This window comes from Solea senegalensis, linkage group LG12 (genome assembly GCF_019176455.1).
Source record: "Solea senegalensis isolate Sse05_10M linkage group LG12, IFAPA_SoseM_1, whole genome shotgun sequence".
NCBI classification, from domain to species: Eukaryota; Metazoa; Chordata; class Actinopteri; order Pleuronectiformes; family Soleidae; genus Solea; species Solea senegalensis.
In genome coordinates this window covers 15,831,752-15,853,303 of record NC_058032.1, presented here as the reverse complement: position 1 = coordinate 15,853,303, position 21,552 = coordinate 15,831,752, and the positions used below count along the sequence as shown (strand labels likewise).

General features: G+C 40.3%; 2 protein-coding genes across 3 annotated transcripts; one reads left to right on the top strand and one right to left on the bottom strand.

Moving 5' to 3' along the window:
- Positions 1-235: 235 nt before the first annotated feature.
- On the bottom strand, positions 236-13,810 carry ints6l (integrator complex subunit 6 like). Of its 2 annotated transcripts, none has more exons than XM_044040731.1 (18): positions 13,540-13,810; positions 13,342-13,419; positions 10,461-10,610; positions 8,618-8,707; positions 8,277-8,460; positions 8,021-8,149; positions 7,091-7,254; positions 6,708-6,860; positions 6,480-6,612; positions 5,908-6,002; positions 5,705-5,815; positions 5,241-5,456; positions 5,019-5,145; positions 4,688-4,830; positions 4,346-4,577; positions 3,293-3,673; positions 2,865-2,958; positions 236-2,361 (listed from the first exon to the last, which is right to left on the bottom strand). In XM_044040731.1, the coding sequence occupies exons 1-18, from the start codon at positions 13,648-13,650 to the stop codon at positions 2,259-2,261; spliced, it is 2,694 nt and encodes an 897-aa protein (XP_043896666.1). In that variant the 5' UTR covers positions 13,651-13,810; the 3' UTR covers positions 236-2,258. The 2 variants fall into 2 exon arrangements, with proteins under 2 accessions (XP_043896666.1, XP_043896667.1); XM_044040732.1 differs by having other exon boundaries at positions 3,293-3,670.
- A 2,197-nt stretch (positions 13,811-16,007) lies between these two features.
- On the top strand, positions 16,008-20,978 carry mospd1 (motile sperm domain containing 1). The gene is made up of 6 exons (XM_044040239.1): positions 16,008-16,135; positions 17,261-17,554; positions 17,671-17,746; positions 18,413-18,645; positions 19,725-19,886; positions 20,490-20,978. The coding sequence occupies exons 2-6, from the start codon at positions 17,398-17,400 to the stop codon at positions 20,519-20,521; spliced, it is 660 nt and encodes a 219-aa protein (XP_043896174.1). The 5' UTR covers positions 16,008-16,135; positions 17,261-17,397; the 3' UTR covers positions 20,522-20,978.
- Positions 20,979-21,552: the final 574 nt, after the last annotated feature.

Genomic DNA, 21,552 nt, shown 5'->3' with positions numbered 1-21,552 from the left:
AGCAGTTGCATGGAATTAGATTTGTGGCAATATTTTCAAACAAATAAAATACAATATTTCTGAATGATTAAATCGATATTTTATTTGTGTATTCTGATTTTGTGGTTCATTTTTGTTTGCTCAATTCATAAAGAGTTGCTTGTTTTGTGAACAGTGCTGTTTGAAAATATTGACACAAATCTATTTCCATATAAAGGCTGCTGTGCAGAAATAAACACAGTGACACAATGACAGATCCCATTCTAGGTGGGGGGTTTTTTGTAGAAAAAAAAGGAGCAGGTTCATAAAATTTTACACTTTGTATACATATTTAACAGCTTACAAAATTGGCTTTAAACATGTTTTTCCAAAATAGTTCTTATACTCTGAAATAAACAAATTCACAAAAATAGTCTATCTTCCTTATCAACATTAAAAAGTAGTGTACAGCTGTCGTAAAAACAATGAGAACAGAGGAGAAGGAGGCTCGTGTAGAGCAGCAGAGGGCAGAGAATCAAAATGTTGCACGTCAACAATGCATGATCGTCCACTGGGCACGGACACATGCAGAAACTCCTCTGAATCAAGTTTTGATTGTGGGAGACAATGGAGTGTTTGTTGTGCTGAGAGGAGGAAGAGATGTTGTGTGTATGAGTGTGTGTGTGGTTGCAGCTGCATTCACTGAACCCATGTTGTATTGCTTTACGGCAGGTAAACTGTAGGAGGACGCTGATGCTCAGTCACTACACCAGTAAACACATCTGCCATCTGGGTTTTCATGGATGTGATGAGTCCATTTACAGTCCAACACACTGATGCATAACAAAGACACGTAATACTTCTATATTCTATATCAGTTTCAGTTTTACAAAGCTCCGTCTGTATGACCTCGATACAACTGTGATTTAGAGACAAAAAGGGCCCAGTGTGAAAGTGACTTCACCAGAAGGCAGGTGTGTGTGTGTGTGTGTGTGTGTGAAGACTCACACGCACTCACACACTGACACACATGCCTGTATTTAAGGGTGGGCAACATGGCAGTTGTGGTGTGAGGTGAGAGAACACTTAGCTTTACAGTTTATAAAGAGATCATTGTAGATACAGTTATTATGTATCATCTTTTTCCCCTTGTTGGTTTTGCCGTCATGCAAGGCCACAACTAAACCTGGACGTGGAGACATTTTCACTGATAGCTGCCTTTGAACCCACTCTCAAAGCTTTCTGTCTTGTGTGCCATTGTTTGTACTTAAGTATTATTGTCCTCCTGCTGTTGTTTGTGCATTGTTTGTCATTACTCTTGCTCTCTTCCCTCATGCTGTTATTGTGTGATAGACTGCATGTAGTTTACAAAATGTCCCATGTTATGTTTTTATGCTTTGACTGTGTGTTTTTTTTTCTCCCTTTTTTGGATATGTGCTGCTGTTCTTGATGCTCTAATGTAAATGTGAATGACTAGTTAAATAAAGGTTCATTCACATCTGGGAACACACATTTCCACCAGGATATTTTGTCAGAAAAGTGACAGTATATCACAATAAACAGTAAACTGCTACTGCAACATAAAATGACATACTCACAGCCTGAATCCATGTTGCCCACCTTCAATATTAATGAATACAAACATTATCCTATGAGAACAGGATTATCCCAGTGAACATATCAGGTAACACTATCAACATCTGTGCATTATCTATGCAGATATAACACTAAAATCAGAGGGGTAACCGACTGACCAGGTTTCTCCTGTCAGCCATTCAGCAACATTAACTTATTTACTGTATAAAAAAAGGTTTTCAGTCTTACACTTTTCAGACCAGCTGAACAAATGTCTGTCTTTGAAGAATATAGGAATCATCCATCCTTTGCTCTGCCATTAACTGAGCAGTCAGCTTATTGTGTGTCTGTTTAACATAGTGATTGTGTGTGTGTGTGCATGTCTTTTAAACAATGTGCTGATACAGACAAAAGCCATATATGGTTTAAGGCATCAGTCAATATGAAGAGGATTATTTTTAAAGTCTCTTTAGTCGTCGGCACTGGATCTACACTGAAGGCCCCTCCTCCAGCTAAACCCCTTATGCTCCACCTCTAACAGGATGTGATGTAAGAACACGGGGACTGTAGGAGCATCTGCTTTCAGTGCATTCTTCTTTTTTATGCCTCAACTTCCTCAGTTAGTCTTTTTTGAGGCTGCACAATGTGGACATCTCTGTTTCCAGTGGTGATATTCAGCAGGGAATGACACACACTTCAGTCACAAGTCAAAGATGCCTTTGTCACTATCTGCCATGATCGTTGGGGAGCTGCAGGGACATTGCATGTTTCAGCTCCAAGTCAGCAAGGGCCAACTCCAGCTGCTCGATCAGTACCCTCTTCTTGAACCTGGCACAGATGCAAAAGAAATTAGAGGAAGCAGGGACTAAAATAGGTAACAGTAAAAGTAATTATGCTTAAGTCAAGGGAACAAGCTTGCGGAAATAAGTCAGGGGAGATTTATCAAGGTGAACCTGCTTTAAGAAGCAAAAGAGATCATACTGTACATCTGAGTCAAAGACAGGATGGCTGCAGTACTTCATAAAATCATTTCCACTTAATCCTATAAGGAAACTCTGGAACCTGGATCTACAACATATTAAATCTGTTCAAAGATAATAATATGCCAGACTTTTGAAACTATTGTAATTATCTGCATTAATTCTTGAGTAATTAACAGAAATTGAAAATAAAATGCTCCATCTTGCTATGTTGCCACTATAAACGTTAATGGGTTCTTTCTGGAGTCATTCATTTCACACACTACAACCACATTTCACAAAATTCAGTTCAATAGTCATTGCATAAAAACATCACAAAACTAACACACGTGACAGAAAAAAGCTTCTTACCTGACGGCCTCTTTGATAGCGTGTTGGATGAAGTACCTTTGAACGTTAAGTGGCCCTTTCACCTGCTGCAGTAGTGACAGTATGGCCTCATAATCTGAGGGAAAGCACAGACACAGATATGTTTCCAACATATCTAGCATACAAGACTTACTAACACTGCAATGCATAACTCTTAAATGTAAACAAGGGTTAGGGAATGTTTAGATCTTGTGTCGCCTGGCAACATTCCTGAGCTGCACACAGGCAGTGATTAGTTTTACGTCAAGACAGATGAAACACTGTGCTAATAATGATAATATTACATCATATCCATTCACATGCACGAAACAGGGGCAGAATAATAACATTAACAACAAAAGAAATCACAGATAGTTACGCACTGCAGCTTTAAATCTGCAACGTAATACACTGCATCTGCTCACACTCACTTCGCCCAGGCTTGCGGACCTCCTTTATGACCCGTGTCCTCAGCTCGGCTTGGCTTCCATCGAGTGGTGCTATGAAAATGGTCTCAAGCACGGCATCGTCGGCCTCAGAGCCGTCGAGCTGGCTCTGCGGACTGAGCCGTTCACAGTTGTGTTTCTCCTCCTGCGGCTGCTCGTTCAGACAGTCCTCCACTAGTCTCTCCTCCGTCATGTTGACATCCTCTCCCCCGTCAACTGGTCCCATGCTGGCTTGCTCCTCAAGGGTCAGCGAAGCTGGGTTTCCAACTACAGAGTCCATCTCAGTGGGCCAGACTGCCCCAGATTCAGGCTCAAGAACCCCATCACCATTACTGTCAGGGACAGCCACATTGTTTTCATCCACTACTGCAGGGGAAACGACAGCAGCAATCAGAGTCAGATTAATATTGTTAGGAAGTAGCCACCCATTACTGATACAGATTCCCAATGAATTTAATTTGCAGAATCAACAGCCAGAAAAGAGAGGAAGAAGGACACCATCAACATCACCACTGTTCTTTCTTCAACACTGCCATGTTTCACTAAAGTTCTGTGTAATATAGTAATATCTCAGGAACAAGGGCCCACAACCCTCATGTGGAGGATAAAGCGGTAGACAATGGATGTATATGAACTCAACAAGTGCATCACATTGTCATTGTCCAGTTTTTGTTGTCAAACACACAAAATTGGCATAAGAACAGTACTTAGGAACATTTGCATCAAAGGTCCAGTGTGTAACTGAATATACTACGCATAAATATGTTTGCAACAGCCTACAAATCGCTTTAAAATTTGCTTTTATGAAATGACAATACATGTTTCTACAGCAGCAAACAGACAAACTAATCTGAGTTGTAAGCATTTTTGCTTACAACACGTACAACATAGAAAATGTGCTGTTGCTGAGTTCATCCTTTTTGGTATGTGAAGGCCACCGTAGTTCCATGGAGTTCATGTCATGTGGTGGTGACGGCACTGCAATAACAGTGGACTGCTTACTTCCTGTACTTGTGCAGGATTTGTGTATAGTCTTACCTTTGTTCACTGGAATGGGTTTGATGAGGTTCTGCTGCCCCTGAACCCCGGCTGGAATCTTTCCCACTGGCACATGGTTGGTGTTTCCTGGTGGAGTCTGTGGCCGCCGCAGCAGCGGAGACATACTTCGCCTTCTCTTCACAGTAGAACCGGAGTTGGAATCACTGGAATTTCCTCTCTTCTTGTTTTGAGGACCTGCAACGAACTCATCAGCCTCATCGATCATCATGCCCTAAAACAAACAAGCCACATATCAGGACATTAAGGGAAACAAGATGCTGATTAATGAGAGAAAAACATTGTGTATGGTATTATTTTTGGACCAGCCAGCATTATTGTTACCTTCTTATCCTGTTTGAAAGGATTCCCAAATGTGTGCAGACGTTTTGGTTGGTCTGGGTCAATTTCCCTCAGAGGAGATGGCATCATTTTTAGGTACTCCTGGTAGTTTCCCATCTGAGCTACTGGAATGCTGTGTAGATAGTCTAACAACCACAGGATGTTTTAACATTACACTTTTAATAAATTACTGACCTAACTGTTGGTGTTTTGGTTAAGTACTACAGTGTGTTCTTGAAGACATAATTAAAAAGGTTTTTGCACATAGTACTGTATATATTTTTACATTGTGTTATGAAAGCAATGCAAACTGTCAAACTCAAACATATCCCACCTTCATCTTGTCCTCGAATCAGTTTCTGTGACGTCCGTAATATATTAGAGCGCATGCGGGTGAGCTGATCCAGAAGGTTCCGTCTTGGGATGTCATAGGCATTTCGATAAGCTTGAGGTTTTACATCCTGTGAACACATTAGTATATGAAGTCAGAGGAAAACATTGCAAAACTTCTCCATCCACATTAAGTGTGTCACAGTTTTCAGTGTCCTAAATCTACCTTGTTGGGCAGAGCAATCTGGAAGCCAGCAAACTCTTTGAAATTGATGTCAACCAGTCGAAGAGGCCCTTCCCCAGTGATTCCCTGCAGCAACTGCTTGAAATCGCGTCGATGGGCCAGTGAGAGAGAGCTGGAGTGGTTCTTCACCTTTATGCCAGTTTCTTGTGGAGCCTTTTTCCCCACAGACACTATAAAACGGTCTGATTCAATCTTCGCCTTCATTGCAATAAAAAAAGAAGACAAAAAACACACACTTACTGTCTTTCAAGAGAGGAAAATTCAAAAAGGTTAATACGATGTCAGTAGGAGAATCTGATAATATGAAGTGTCACTTCTCTAGCCGTGACAGAAAAAAGATTGTCTTCAGTCAAATCAATTACTAACTGATGGAAACACTAAGTGTGTATCACAGCTTGAGCTTTTTTCCATTCTGCCTACAAAACATGGAAATAAGGAGTCCTTACCTGTTGACTGAGCTTCTTTAAATATGAGATGACACTGTAACTCAGGCCACAGTCCATTGTGTCTGCGATGAGATTAGGTGCGCCCATCATCCTCAATGCCTTTTTTAAGGGCTGTTAGAAGCAAGGACAAAAATTAGACCAAAATAAATCTGAGTAGTCAAACATTTAGTAAAGCTAGCATAAGTAACATAGCTTTAGTTTACCAAGAGGTAGTATGGAGGCATTGTCTTCAGGTACATCTCTAAGGCCTGTCGCCACTTGAGGTTTGGTTTTAGTTTGTGCACTTTAAACAAATCATCTGAGAGAAGAAAAAGAAGAGAAGGGCGTCTGAGGAAAAACACATATTTCTGTGACAGTGACCAGTCAGCTGTCCATCTGCAGCTCCTGCTGCTGCTGCTGCACTGCTAACACACAACATACAAACAGCCCAGAAAAGGCACTGAAAATATTCATCCTTGTTAATATATCATTATCAAAAAATGTTCTGCATGACATAAATAAAGAAAAATAAAGTGAGACGGCGGCTGCAAACAGACTGGAGCATGAAAGAAGCATCCACAAAAATGGTTCACAAGTTCCACTGCTCAAAAATAACCTCATCATTCAACAGTTTCACTGCATAAATGCTTTTTCTCCCCGCACAAATAATGCTACCCACTTTTTTAACGTCAACAGCAACAACAATCACCAAACGTTATGCACAGAAAATATTGCAGATGAAATGAGGTTTGACAAACTGAGGCCTTATGGAAAAGTAAACTGTCATACGTCTTACCGAGGAGTGGGAGAAGGACTGGGTAGTTGTAGGGCATGACAAACAGGTTAACACAGGTGAGAGTGGTGCTGGCTTTAAGGTAGCCGAATGGATGTCCCAGGTCATTTTGCTTCGCACTGCTGTTAACAAACACCTAAAGACAACAAAGGAAAATGCAGCTTGTAGAACTGCCAAACACAAGTGACAGTGAAAACAGGTCGAGCTGAGGTGTGTGACCATGTGCCCTACCTGCCAGCACATGTGTGGAGATTTCCTTTCTAGAATGAATTGGGTGAGTGGAGAGGGCTCCAGCTCATACTTGTCAAAGGGAAGTTTGTCAATCACCATGGGCTCACAGTCCACACAAGAGAAACGCACCATTGGATGAGCAGAGCGAGGTGGCTGAGAACAGAAGATGGAGATTGTCAGACGTCTCTATTCGTGGTAGAGACCCATGTAATAACTGTGGAACAGCAACACATAAATGAAGATCTATATGAACAGGTGATCAAAGTCACAGACAGATTGTCTTTGAGTTGAAAACTTGACAAAAGAAGAATAATGATGTTCTGACAGTTAAATGGATGTATGTATTCAGGCAGCACTGAACAGGTGACTGTCTGTCAGCTCACCAGTGTCGGAGAATTCTGGTCCGGCCAGAAGGACTCTGGTATGGGCCAGTGTCCGACTGGCACTCCTGTCTTTGGGTTCGGCCGCACATAGATGAGTTTGTGACAACTGTGCCACGGCTGAGGACTGAAGGAAGACACGGGACGACTTGATTCCACTGCGTTATCTGTAAAACAAAAAGAGATTATAAATAAAATACAAAAAAATTAATGTAACTATAAGGGAAACAACTGTTGAACAAGGTGAGCACCATGTATTTCTTTGTGTCTAAAAAGCACCCATTAAAACCCTACTTTTCAAATAGAAATGAATGACCATTACAATCAAGCGATTGCCACATATCTCTCAGTATTTCTCAATCTCAAAATAGCAGTGTTTGGTTAACCCAGCAACATTTGCTCTGCACACTGGAAGCCATTCTTTTTTACATCATCACAGACGGAGGCGATAACAACAAAGCACTAGTAAAGAGCAAATGGTTGACAAACCTAGACGTACGCCATGTAGAGATACCAGCAGTTTTTGGTTTTTACTCAGAATTCCTCATGGGGGTGACAGACGTTACGCACTGGGACTTAAAGAAACACAACATGCTGTCTGTCCTTTCACAACTTAAATGATGTGCAACTAATCTCAGTGCTTTTCTTTGCATAGCTTTGTTTGTTTTATGCCTCTCTACACGCACTCGGTTCTGCTTTCAATGTGGTGATCCCCTTCTGCTATTACTGCTGATAATGGCCCATGTCTTACCTCCGACTGTATGAAATGTAATGAGATGATGCACTCAGAAAAACTGCAAAAATATACTTGACTTCTTTTGGACGGCCTACATGGATTTATTCATGTTTGATTCACTGTGCTCAAGAGTTTTAAAAACATTTTGTGTATACCAGGCACGACGAATGTCAAAGCGGTTATTTGCAGTCACTTACCTTCCCCAGTGAGAGGCGGATCTGGCCCTGTCTTCTCAAAATTAATCACCACGCCGCTTTGAACTTTTTGGACCAGAGATTCCAGACACTGGTTCAACATCCTCTGTGTCCGTACACAGTATGATCGCCCTGAGAAGAAAAGGAAGCACATGTATAGTGGGATGAATATAACAGAATGATTCAGTGATTGATGGCTTAAAGAGTATAGACACACGGAGAAAGCGTTCTGGTGCCAAAATAAAGGAAAATGTCAAACCTCCAGTGACTTCACACATCTGAGTGATAGCAGACTCATCCGTGGGGACGCTACCGAGCTGCTCGTTATCTGGTGCTGCTGCTCCTGGCAGCCTCAGCACCAACGCAAACAGACGCTGGTCCCAACGAAAAGGCTCTTTGGTTAGTTCACTGCCTGACAGAGGGGAGTTCAGAGGCAGGTGCAGCTGGACAACAGACAGGAGAGCAGTTAACATTCCATTAAACGAACTAACTCTGTCATTAAACGACAGGAAATACTTAGATAACCATAGATAATAAAACAGCTGACAGTATCAGTGGGTACAGTATATAGTGGTGCTAACATATTTTTAATGGTCTCACCTCATCTGGCACCCCAGAGCTGTGTGTTAGCTTGTTCCCATCAGTGATAGTGATGATCAAAGATGGCTCGAGGAAGAAGGGGTTACGTCCCTGAGTGGGAAATGATAACAGTCAGCAATTAAATCCCAGTGCGAGCAAACAGTGACCCTATTTCTCTCTCACAAGCACAACTTCCTTTCTCTATGCTCAAGAGAGCTCATATTTACTCTGGTGTCTCAGAAAACATGCACAGTTAAACACAACATGTGAGGATACAAAAAAGCAGAAGAGATGCCCCTCAAATACACGCAGCGACCGGTCTTCTAATGAAAGGTTGAGAACTTGGACATGTAAAATACTTCCAACATGTAAACATTTGTAGAGAAAACATACAGCAATCAAATATTGACCGATTGATTTGCAGGGCGAAGCTGAAAGAAGAAGCAATTTTCTAATTGTGTTGTTTTAAATTGCAATTTAGCTTTGAAAACAATTAATTAATTCCTTTTCCTCCCTAAACCTAAATTAAATGATACATTTTCTTGAGAAAATAACCCACAAGTCATATTCCCAAAATCAATACACATCACATGTAGGTCAATCTGACATTGATCAAAATTATATGTGACAGTGGTGTATAATATGATCAGCAGATGCTTTTTAAAGTCAACTGCTACAGCTGTTAATACTGAAATAAAAACAATCAGGCCAAATCAAGTGTTTTTTTGTTTTAGTTTTGCCAGCTCAGTGTTCACTGAGCTAGTGCTGCAATAAAATAAAATAAACATGCTGAGCCAAAATGAATAGAGCCCCTAAAAATAGGACACAGCAAAAATGCGAGTTTTCACATTAACATCCTTGAAACTGAAACTGAAACAGGTCTATTCAAAACTGGATTACAGAAAACACAGACACCCAATTATTTCTAAAAAAGAATCACATTTTTTTCCGATTCGATTTTTCTCCCACCCCTAAAGCACAGTGTTCTTTTTTTCTTCTACAAATTACACTCAGAGGCCCCTCTCATTGAAGTGTAAGGGTCAGCATCATCTAATTCAAGTACACAACAAATGATATAGTAGATTCAGACAGTGGCTGTTTGTACTGTAAACTATCTCTGTGTTCAAACATGGCTTTGGGGAAAAGAGTGTGAGGAGGGAATGAAAGTGATTGCAGAGCTGAGATGTGGCGAATTAAGCTGCATTGGCGATGGAACATTCAGAACATTTAAGATAACATTTACCACATTTTAAGTGACACTATTGTGCAAAAATCTTGGGCCATCATTAGATTTGTTGTTTCCACAATGCTGTAATGATTCAAATGGAAAAAGTCTTGCCATATGCATACATTTGTACTGAGAGTGATTATATCACAATCACAACAATTAACTCCCACCTGTTAGAAGGGAGCTATCAATCAAGGGTAAAAATAGAATACAGCAATACAAAAAATATTTCTAATAGAAGTACAGGAAAGGTTTTAACATCAGTTAAAATCAAAATCTACAAGTTTACGTGTTTAGTATTTCGTGTGACCTACGCTTATACTTGAACAATAATTAATGTTACTAGTAAAACCTACTGTATGTTTGTCCAACTGTTTCATGTCAACAAATATCTGCTGTGAAACAGCATTACGTACACATGTTGTATGAGTTTAAATGTTGTATGAGTTTAAATACAATCCAAATACCGATGATCGCAGAATTTGACGGACATAAAAACAACAAAGCTGGTAGTGCCCTAAGACCTCTGCACAGCACTGTATATTAAAATATCCTACAAAAATTCTACTATTCTCTCATAGCAACAGGTGAGACCGCTGCCAGAGTAATACATAATAGGATTCCAGGGTCAAATACCTGTCCATAGTTGTCAATGCCTGAGACGAGGCGGTTGAGGTTAAGCAGGTCAAAGGCTGTGCGAAGCGCATGACCTAGAGTGGTCAGACCAAATGCCTGCAAGTTCTTTAGCTCACACATGAAGGTTGCATGGTTCTCCTTCCAGCCTGCCTGAAATACACAAGTCAACAGATGGATGAATAAAAAGCACAGCAAATAAACGCCCAGCACGGTGGCAGAGGAGGTGAAAAGCCACAAACCAAAACAGCTCCAGTAACCAGTTACATGGAAAAACAGACATGGTTTAGTTCAGTGACAAGGACAGACAAGATTGTTGTCAAACATATGCCTGCCACATTTTGGGAAGCGGAATTTAAAAAAAATTAAGTACAATGTTTCTGGGCCATATTCCAAAAAACCATTAAATGAGTTAAGGGCACGTCAGGCTCTGAAAATGGAAGATATACTATTATGGAAACCCACATTTGAGCTGCATCATGCTGTTATTGTAAGTCGCTTTGAATAAAAGTGTCTGCTAAATGACATGTAATAATAATGTCTTCTGTGATGGAGACCTCCTCCCACAGGAGAGGATGTGGGCGTGTATCTGCTCAGACTTTTCTCTAGTGAGGTCAAGTATCTTACTGCTGCAGCTTCATGCTTAATCTAAGGATGAACTGCAAGCTTACCACTTCCTTTACTGGGAGGGGTTGCAGGACTGAATACACAGAATGAGAAAAGATGGAGAGAAAAGCTTTGCAGAGCAATGTAATGTGTTTGCTCTGGATCAGGCCAGTGGGTGGACTTCTGGATTATCATGGGATATCATTACAAAGCCATGATCGGAGTGGAAAGTGCAGGGTGTTAAATGAATGACATCAGAAAAAAAATATGATGCACTCGTACGAACAAACTCTCTGAGCTGCTGAAGCAAAAACTCAAGTGGAAACACACACTCATGGGGGCAGTAGCAAAGACACAAACCAGACAGACTCTTGTGTAGGCAAGCAGAAATGTAAGGCTTAGCTTGCATTCAATAATTCAGTCGACAGAACATTTGTTTTCTTCCTGCCCTACCTCTTATCTCTCCCTCTACATCAACATTTTACAGCCTGTGTAAATGTGCAATCAGAGTATCCCCATTCAGTATAACCTTGTCCTTTCATCATAATCCTCAGTACACAGAGCAGGCAGAGACAACAAAGGAGAAGCCAATGAGGACAAAGAGAGGAAGAGCAGGAGGAAGAGAAGTTAATGACATAATTTACAACAAGGAAAAAACATTTTTTTTATTAAAAAAAACAAAAAAAACACCTGAATTATCTGAGAAATTACATTTTGCATTATTTGGCAAAGTTGTTAAGCACATGACAGACGGATGCATGTGTGGTGAATACCAAAAGGTCAGTGACTAAATTAGAAAACATTTACATTCTTCAAGAACCACTCATCGCCATCTGTTTTACTAATATAATAAAAAATCATAATACAATACAATGAAAATGACATAGATCTTTTAAGGAAGTGCTGAGACTCGGAGATGCCAGCTGTTCTTTTTCCCTTTTTAATATAAAGGTCAATAAAAGGTCAGATATAGCCTGAGTTTGTTTGTTTTTATTCCTGCACAGATTTTAACATCTGCACTAAGCAAGACTGTACATTTACTAATCAATAATTAACACATTATATAATGTAGATTAAGTTAAAGATATACTGTGTATGAGGCCTCAGAAATAACAACAGACCGGTTTAATGATCCACATAAATCACAGCAATAGGATTATGTGTACACAAGCACACACATTCACAAACACAGATACAGATTATATAGATTTAATCATTTCCCATTTTCTTAAGTGCGTGTAAAAGAATTGTGTGTTATTGTGTTGTTGTGTTATTATTTCATATTATCATTACATCATCATATACTATTGCAATTCATAGTCTCGGGCTCTTTAAAAGCTGCAACAGATGTGTAGGTGCAGCAAAGTACTGAACGTGAAATGTCAAGGTTACAAAAAACAAAACAAATAGGAACTATGGGATACACAAGTGATTACCTTCAGACATACGTTATACCTCTGTATATTCAAAACCTCATCACTTTCCATTGATGAAATAAAAAAATAAAAAATATGAAAGGCAAGCAAAGTGATTTCTATGCATAAAGAGTATTATTCATATGGGGTAAAGGAAAGTACTGGTTATTGTTGTTTGTAGACATTGTTAGGCAAACCAGGACATTTGTAATTCTGACAAGAGCATCATCCTCTGAGGCAGATCAAAGACTACAGGTGATCACATGATTTAATTTTATTGGGTAAGATGAGCTCAGAGAGAGAGAGATGTGTGTGTATCTGGTCATACAACAAGTCAACAGATTAGTAAAGTAGTTTGCTGACTTGAAGTGTGTGTGTGTGTGTGGTGTTTGTATTGTTTTTCATATTGTGTATATTATTGATAAATTCTAATTTATTCCAGCAAACTCACGTAAATATATGTAAAAAAATCTGTGTGACTAGAGCTTATCAACTTTCAGACCTGATTGACCAATAGTAACACGGGGATGTCATTAGGGGCGGAGTATAAAATGATTGACAGGTTCTTTGACCAATCGTGACGCCGTATGGTCGAAAAAAGGGCGACGACATTGGTGATAATAAATCTCTCCGCCTCCATCTCAACGCCCGAGACTTTTCTCAACACAAAAGCAAAATGTCCGCTGGATGTTCGGAGGTCGTACATCTCCGGGTCTGCGGGTATTTGGAGCAAAAAGATACCGTTTTTCCGCCACGGAGAAGCCGCCCAACACTGACTACACACCAGAAGGATAATAAAATCTCCCTGACAGAGAAAAACGTTCGACCTGTCAAATGTAAAAATGGTATCATTTGCTAATTACCTTCACTCCGTATGGTGGATCATCGAATGTAACTAGCATGTACCTGTCGCCTCTACTAGCCGGGTCTCGGGCACGCAGCTGTCAAAAAAAGAAAACCAAAACAACATATATTAATTTCGACCGACCGTGCTCAAGGAGCCCTATGCACGCCAAGGGTGCATATTTTTCTGAATAAGTCGGGGTAAAATCATTCTTTACCTTCATAAAGACCTCAACCGCGCCTTTAGCAACGTCCAGATACGTCGTACCCAAATAAGTGCGCTGATTCATAGAGGCGGACGTGTCTAACAGGAAAAGTAAAATAGGCATTTTAGATGTAAAGCCGCGGTGGTATGCTTTACTAAAATAACCGTTATCCACATATGACCTATAGTGCGGCCAAACAGCTCACACATGTGTGTGTATATTTGTTATAATAAGCCCCCCCCCCTCCAGAAGAGGGCCGTTGCCTCTGCCCTCTCTCCGTCTGCCTATCTAGAGCTCTGCCCGGACTCGCGCTCTTCAACTTCTGCTCCTAACACCGAATACCGCCCCTCTGCCTCAGCTGCAACGCCATTGGCTGAAAAGCATTAGTGTGTCCCCCCTCATTTAAATGAATATATAATGAGGTCGCGGTGGCTCGCGCATGCTGTGTGTACGTCTACTCCACCAACCCCTCACACTTGTAAATGCGTCAAGTGATGATAGTGATCACTTCTGCAGGTATTATTGGGTGTCTTTTGCTGGTGTTGTTAATGGAGACACCGATATTGCTTTAAGACGAAGACTGGCAGCCACAGAGAGCAGCTTGTCACAGGTTTGTGATTGCGGTTCTGTATATGCATAATCAGCTTCAACGGCAGCGCGAATTCATGATGTTGCATTACTGCCATCGTCCTGACTTAGGAAACTCCTTCACCCCCACATTCACACCGTGTGAGGTACTTTATACTGACAGAGGGTACAGCGGAGCAAGTTGTGTCCTTTCATATTTATGTGACGTCATTAAAGTGGTTTGGAATCAACGTCTTTCACAAGAAGAGCAATAAACCTCAGAAACAAAGACGAAGAAGGAATACAGGAAGACTAAATCATATTTATACAAGGTCACTGACAGGTATGGAGGTATGGCGTTTCCATCACATATTCAAGCTTACATTGAGTATTTCATCTGTAACCAATCTGTATTCAATTAATTTTGTAATTTAAAATGGTCTCGGCAGACTTTGATCATAACAAGTGGTTACTTTTGCAACTGGATATTTTCATTATTCGATCATTCTAAATATTTTGGATGAACAGGAAAACCTAAAGAAGTGTCAAAGAAGGCACACAGTAGAGCATAAATGCATGCATACATGCTTGGACCCCAAAGGAAGGGTCCTCTAAAATGTCCTCAAATTAATTGCAATTGTGAAAATATATGTTGGTCATGTATTTCCACTTCAAGATGAACACATTAACACATTACATTACTGTGCACAGGGACGACTGTAGTGCATGATGGCTGCATCTGTAAAGCAAGACCCTTACATATATATAGACATAAAGCGGTAAATAGGACATTTTCAAATTTCTGAAACATTGATTGAAATAGCATATTTATAGGCATCTGTGATGATTGTCTATTGCGTTCTATATTATTGTTCATTTATGGCCTGTTTCTACCTGTTTGCTTCAACTCCATTAACATCTAAAAAGTGAAAACTGAAGAGCTGAATGATAATTCAGTCTAAATGACTAAGTATACAGTTGTGTTACCATTGTGTTTTCATATTATGGACATTTAATACACTATAGCATCCATGTTTGGCTTGAAGTGAGACAATATTATGACAACGTGATATTTATAGCTGCTTTTAGACCATAGAGTGTGAACATCCTTGCGAAGTTCAACCACCCACACACACCTGTTAAATACACATGCTATCTCATCAGCACACACATACAAAACCTTTGAGGTCAGGTTCCTCCCATGACACTCTTGCTGCATTCATTCCTCAGAAGCTCCACTTATCTTCATTTTGTAATTACAAAATAAATAATTAAAAGTTTAGAAAACAGAGCCACCCAAAAACTACAAGCAACGTCAACCTCCACAGGGCTTCTATAACCAGTGGCAGCCATTTTCAGAGCAGTGGTTGAATTGATGTCTATAGCAGTCAATGGCAGCCAATGAATAATGACACCCTTTTTGATTGGAAGGGCACCTATAGGAAACAAAGTTGCAAGGACAAGTAAGGAACTCTTTTAGAAAACTATCTATCTAAAAAAAGGGTATATTTTGCTTTAGAGGCCAAAAATGAATGGCAGCCATAGGGCACTTCCTCATGTTCCTACCACTCTATAGGGCACTTGCGTGGCACTGTTGTCTATAATGGCACCAGGGAGCACCGGGAAGCTTCTAACTACATATTAGATTAAATCAAAGTTGAATTTGGAGCACATGGGCAGTGTTTTTATGGATTTTCTGATACAGAAGTCAGACAAAGTTTTTAAATATAGCTCTGCCTCTTGATTTAGGCACAAATGACTTTTAGAAACAAGAAATTGTCAACATTTGAGCTCAGCATCGAAATACCTAGTGTGAGTAACGGTATAATGTGCGCGTTATTGAGTGGTTAGTAAACACTCTGTTTCCGCTTCTGTTGACGTCCTGCACGTACTCTCTCTCTCTCTCTCCGCCGTCCCATCATGCACCGCGAGGTCTGCAGTATATTATTGACAAAGGAAAGCGGTTGGAGAGGAATAACAACAGGGTGGGATCACACACGCAAACACACTCGGTGACACGAACCCGTGTGCTGACAGCTAGGTAAAGTATCCCGCTTTGGTTTATCTTGAAATAAGACAACTCTCTGTCATGTTTGCTGTCATGTCACTGCGCGTACACCATGTTAAAAGGCTATCAGCTAACAAATGCTAGCCAGCGTCATCGGTACTGTACCGTGTTAGCATTTCACTGTAACAACTGCTGGGTTAAAAAGGCAGCAAATGGTATAAAATCACAGAGATCGAGTGGACATGGACAGCAAACATGACACTTTTCATAAATGACCCTGTTGTTATGGACATGTTCATTAAAACCTCCTTTGTGACGTCTGTTTACGTCGTCACCCACGATTACGCTGCAGTTTACGGGCAGCTCACAGTACACGCTGTGTGCACGGTGTTTGGATATAAATATAAAGTTGGCTAACCAGTTTAAAATCGAAACAAGACGTCTCTGCTGAGTGCACAGCGACGTCACCACAACGTTGTTGGCATTAAAGTTGTTTTATCGTGATTTATACGGGAATGATGTGTTGCGACATCATTCTCGTTCCTCCAGCTCCCCCGTAACCATGTAAACAGTCACGTGACCAGCTACACGCACTCAAGATATGTTTAAAAAAGGGTTGAAACTATCAAATCATTTAAAATTAGTTAATAATTCAAGGCTGGGTTTTCTGAGTGTAAATTGAAGAACCCAGTGTTTTGTGGCTTTTTTAAAAAAATGATAGGCACAAACACTTGTTAAACCACCATCATGTAGAGGATATGCTGGATGGATGGGATACATAATGCAGCTTAAACATAACATCAATAAATATTTGTTATATAGTGTTATTTAATTGTGATGGTGTTTTCGCCAACTGCCACTCACTAGAGATGATCTCTTTCTCTTTAAACATCTTTAGAGATGTTTGTATGTGAAAATCCATGTAGACTAGTAGCAAATGCCATGTTCAAGATCAATTAAATCACTTTTCCATGGTCAAAGTTTATGCCCCTGCCTTTACTAGCACTGTGTAACAACAAACAAGAAGCTGTTTGTTCAATAAATTGTGTAGCAAATGTATTATGCTTCTATAAAATGTAGTGGAATAAAACCAGAGTGATGATAGAATGTAAATATGTTGTGTGACACTTGAGTAAATGTGCCTCTGTCACTTTACAGTGTCATGTCATGGCCCCAAGACGCTGAGAGCGTGAAGTGCCATTTCCTTCAATATTGAGTTTACGCAGCGTGATCGTGTGGTAGTGGGGGTTCCAGCGCAGGCACATCGTGGACGGATAAGAGCTCAGCGGGAGCCAATGCAGCAGCATCATCATCGACAGCCTGAGCTGGTGGAAGGAAGCCTTCCCGTGTTCGTGTTCCCCACTGAACTCGTCTTCTACGCAGATGAGCAGACGTCTCACAAGCAGGTGCTCACTCTCTACAATCCTTATGAGTTCGCCCTCAAGTTTAAAGGTCAGTAGAGAGAGGAAAACACAACTTATCTTGGACTTTCGTGTGTACTGTGTCATTGTACATTTTTTTCTTCTGGACAGGATGTATAATTTGTGTGTATCTTCCTTCTTTGTCAGTGCTCTGCACAGCGCCAAACAAGTACAGTGTGGTGGATGCCACTGGAGCCGTCAAGCCACAATGTTGTGTTGACATGTAAGTTTGTTTTCATGGGGGTGGCTGTTGTCTTTCATATATGGTATGGTGTACTTCTAATTTAGTACCTATTATGCTATTATTGTCTGTAAAGCACTGGCTGCAATAGTCATAGTGCTGATGTCACTGCTGTCATCAGGAAACAGCCTGAGACATGAATGTTCACCCTCACTGAAACCATGGCTACCAAGGAAAAACTGATTGGAACCACTTCACAAAGTGCTCACCTTATAAAATCTATGTCTACTTTGGACATCATGTTAAGAATGTATTAACCGCTTTTCTTGCCATTAGACAGCCTTTTCTAAATGGAAAGTGATGATTGTGTGGGTTTTTAATTTGCTCACTCCCTGACCCAATGTTCAGAAAAACAGTAATTTTACATTATGGCACATAGGAGATGTTGATCCAGTGCTGCCTTAAGATGTAATGTTAAATCGGTTAATTTGTGAATTTGGTGTTTGAAATCGTTCACACAAACTGACCAAACACGGCAGCAGTAGCCCTGCAGGTCCTGTGTCCCCATCAGCTAAAAAAGTTGATTTTCTCTATGACGTTTGGTGCAGAAGAGTGAGCAGTTCACATCACACTACACATCACATCACTTAAGAATTTAAATACTAAAGCAGGTGTTTGGTTGTTTTTTTTTTTCCTCTGTTCTCACAGAGTAATCAGACACAGAGATGTGCGGGCATGCCATTATGGTGTGTATGACAAGTTCCGGCTGCAGGTGTCGGAGCAGAGTCAGCGCAAAGCTCTGGGTCGCAAAGAGGTGACGGCAACGCTCCGCCCCTCTGCCTCACAGGAGACGCCCAGCCCCCGGCCCCAAGATGAGGAACGCAGAATCAAAGAACAGTTCGCAGAAAGCGAGTTTTTTGAGCAGACTGCATTTCAGTCAGGTAGGAACATCTAGTGGTGCTACCACTAGATGGAGCCAAATACTTATCTCTGAATTTCTAACTATTTTCGGGGCACAGTACGTTCAAGGTTTTTATTCACATGTATGTGTTTACTGATATCAAGTTCACCTGCTACACATTCAGATTGTGCACATATTTGTTGGAGGGTAACACTTCTGCTAGTCATTTAAAGATGAAACACAAGTGGTGTAACGCATATTTTTAATCAATGTTTAATGCATTTACCAATGCACTTATCACTATTCACTTGTGTCTATTCCAAGTGCACAGTGCAGTCATTGTATAATTTCAACAGCTCCAGTGTCATAAACCTAGTCTGACCTCAGGATTGTTTAGCCTCTACATTCTTTGAGGTCGAGCTTCTCTCTCATTTTCAAGGCAAATAAGCTGGAATTTTCTGTTGCCATGGAATGATGTGTTGACGGAGACAATTTAAATTAGTCTGTATGTTGTGTATTATCAACATAACCAGATAAAAACACCAAAGCAGCATTATCCTTTCACCAAGTGCAGTCTTCACACAGTGATATACTGTACTTGATTGATTTTATTCTGGCTCTGCCGATGTGGTTTAAAGATCCATCAGTGAGTAACACGTTTGCATGGTCAGTAGTTTATTTCAAATCAAACCCACACACTGCTCTTAATACTCACTACTGCAATATTTATAAAATAGTCTGAGCAGTGTTTGCCACAGTAGTAAAGAATGTAGGCCCTTTCAATATTCTTGTACAATTTTATTACCATGTTATTGCTTTTTACATTCCCAGGATTAGATTGACCATATTTCTAAATTTTAAATAGTTTCTTATTTATTGGTGTTAATTTTGTGCTCTTTATGAAACATGTCGTTATGTGGGTTTTGAGAATTGCTCTGTAAATAAATACCAGCCACTGGATTTAGGGCCAACAACCACAGGCAGATTGGGAAAGTTTAGCCGTTAGCTTTTGGTCTTTTCATGGGATTTTTTTTACATGTTTTAAATAATATGTAAAGTATTCTTAGTGGTGTATCTAATTGCAGTGTATGCTTGTGTGTGTGTGTGTGTGCCTGACAGAGAGCCGTCCTGTTGCTGGGGGGCCCAGTCTGCTGACGGTGCTGCTTGGGCTGGTGTGTATGGCCGCCCTGATGCTCCCGACACTAGGGGAGCAAGAATCTACTGTGCCTGTCTACCTCCACTTAAGTGTTAACAAGAAACTTGTAGCTGCTTATGTTCTTGGTAAGTAAAGATTGTTCAAATGACATAATTTACAGGTCAGATTTGTTGGTTCACATTCAAACAGCAGGTGTGTGCTCAAATATTGTTTTGTATGCATTAAGAACAACATTGTTATCTGAGAAGATGTTTAAGATAAGATAAGATGTACTGTACTTTTACTGAACCCCCATAGGGGAAATTCAGAAGATGAAACTATCTCGATAAATATGTGGGTGAGGTTTAGCTCTAGAGGACAACACTTTCCTCCATGCTGTTTGATTTTGCGGCGCAGCCTTGTAACCGGTCGACCAAAAAACACAAGTCAAGTTGCGTGGCCATATTGAATATTTATATGATCTTGATCTTGTGACACAGACCAGATTTGAAAGTTATAACAGATGATCAGATTTGTGTGTCCACTCGACCAGATCTTAGATATTAGATTAGATATTACTCTGTGGAGAAAATCAGATATGAGACACTTTCAGCCTAATCTAAATGTAGCCTATGTGACCAGAATGGTACAGGATTACATTTCAAATTAAACCTGTTCTGCTTGATCCTCTGTTCATGGAATCATAGTGTTTGTGTGTGTGCACCTCTGTGTTTCTTGTAATATTTTAGGTCTTCTAACAATGGTCATCCTGCGCACATGAAATGCTGTGAGCTGAGCTGAGGAGGGAAAATGACCTCTAAGACTCGAGAGAACATTCTCACACCAGAGGCTCGACTACACCTCAGTGTGTAGAGCTGACAGCAGGGGAGACGGTGCGTTTCTTCAATCCGCCCCTCCCCTCTGTGGAGGATTCATTTAAGCATACTTGTTTTCAAACACACACATTTGTGTTGATACATACAGTTACACACAACTGACCTGGTGCAAAGAGCAGAAACCTCTGGTGTGGAAGTCCAAATGAATGCTTGATGTAAGAGGAGCTGTCCCTGAATGGGGCCATGAGGTGAAGAAACATGAGGCTGGTCAAAGTGTTTGTTTGGCCTCCATTTTTCCTGTATTGATATTTCTGTTGCCATTATGTGACAAAGTGGTGAACTCAAGTGTGAAGAATCTACTTGCAAAAATGTATATAAAGCCATTAAAGTTTTGTAATGGTACTCACCTGTAACCCATTGATGTTTTAACACATTTTTAGCATAGACTCTGAGGACTTCATGCAGTTTGCATGTATGGATTACCTATTTGATATCTGAATGAGTCTTTTTTTTTTTAGTAGTATGTTCCTTTTACATTTCAAAGGAAAGATCTTCCTTTTGTTTGCCATATTATATCGTATTATAGCTCCATCAAGTGATAAATAAAGTCTAAACAAGTCTGTCTGGAATAATGTTCATAGATGAAATTGGGACTATTTTTCTACACTTTACATTTTTGATCAAGTGGTTGCAATGTACACTAAAAGTACATTAAGGCCCTTTGTTAGTTGAAAGGTTGGTCACTGAGATAATTCAAGTTTTAGGTTTGACCAGGGAGATTTAGGTGATTTTTTACCATTTGTTTAACACTCATTTCCAGAGATTCTGGCTATCATGGCAAAGCCCTGAACTCATGGTCAAAAACACCATGTTTGAATCCTTAATAGCTACACAAACCTTAGAAATAATTTCCTGACATCTACTACCATGGCAATTCACGAGACGACAAGGTGTTAAGACAGCATGGCAAATTACA

Bases quoted from the DNA above. Each gene is read 5' to 3' on its own strand.
- mospd1 (XM_044040239.1), top strand. From the start codon at position 17,398: ATGCAGCAGCATCATCATCGACAGCCTGAGCTGGTGGAAGGAAGCCTT. The intron at 17,555-17,670 runs GTCAGTAGAGAG...CTTCTTTGTCAG, and splicing joins GTTCGCCCTCAAGTTTAAAG to TGCTCTGCACAGCGCCAAAC. The intron at 17,747-18,412 runs GTAAGTTTGTTT...CTGTTCTCACAG, and splicing joins CCACAATGTTGTGTTGACAT to AGTAATCAGACACAGAGATG.
- ints6l (XM_044040731.1), bottom strand. From the start codon at position 13,650: ATGCCTATTTTACTTTTCCTGTTAGACACGTCCGCCTCTATGAATCAG. The intron at 13,420-13,539 runs GTAAAGAATGAT...TTTTTTTGACAG, and splicing joins CGGTTGAGGTCTTTATGAAG to CTGCGTGCCCGAGACCCGGC. The intron at 2,362-2,864 runs GTAAGAAGCTTT...CATCTGTGCCAG, and splicing joins GCTATCAAAGAGGCCGTCAG to GTTCAAGAAGAGGGTACTGA.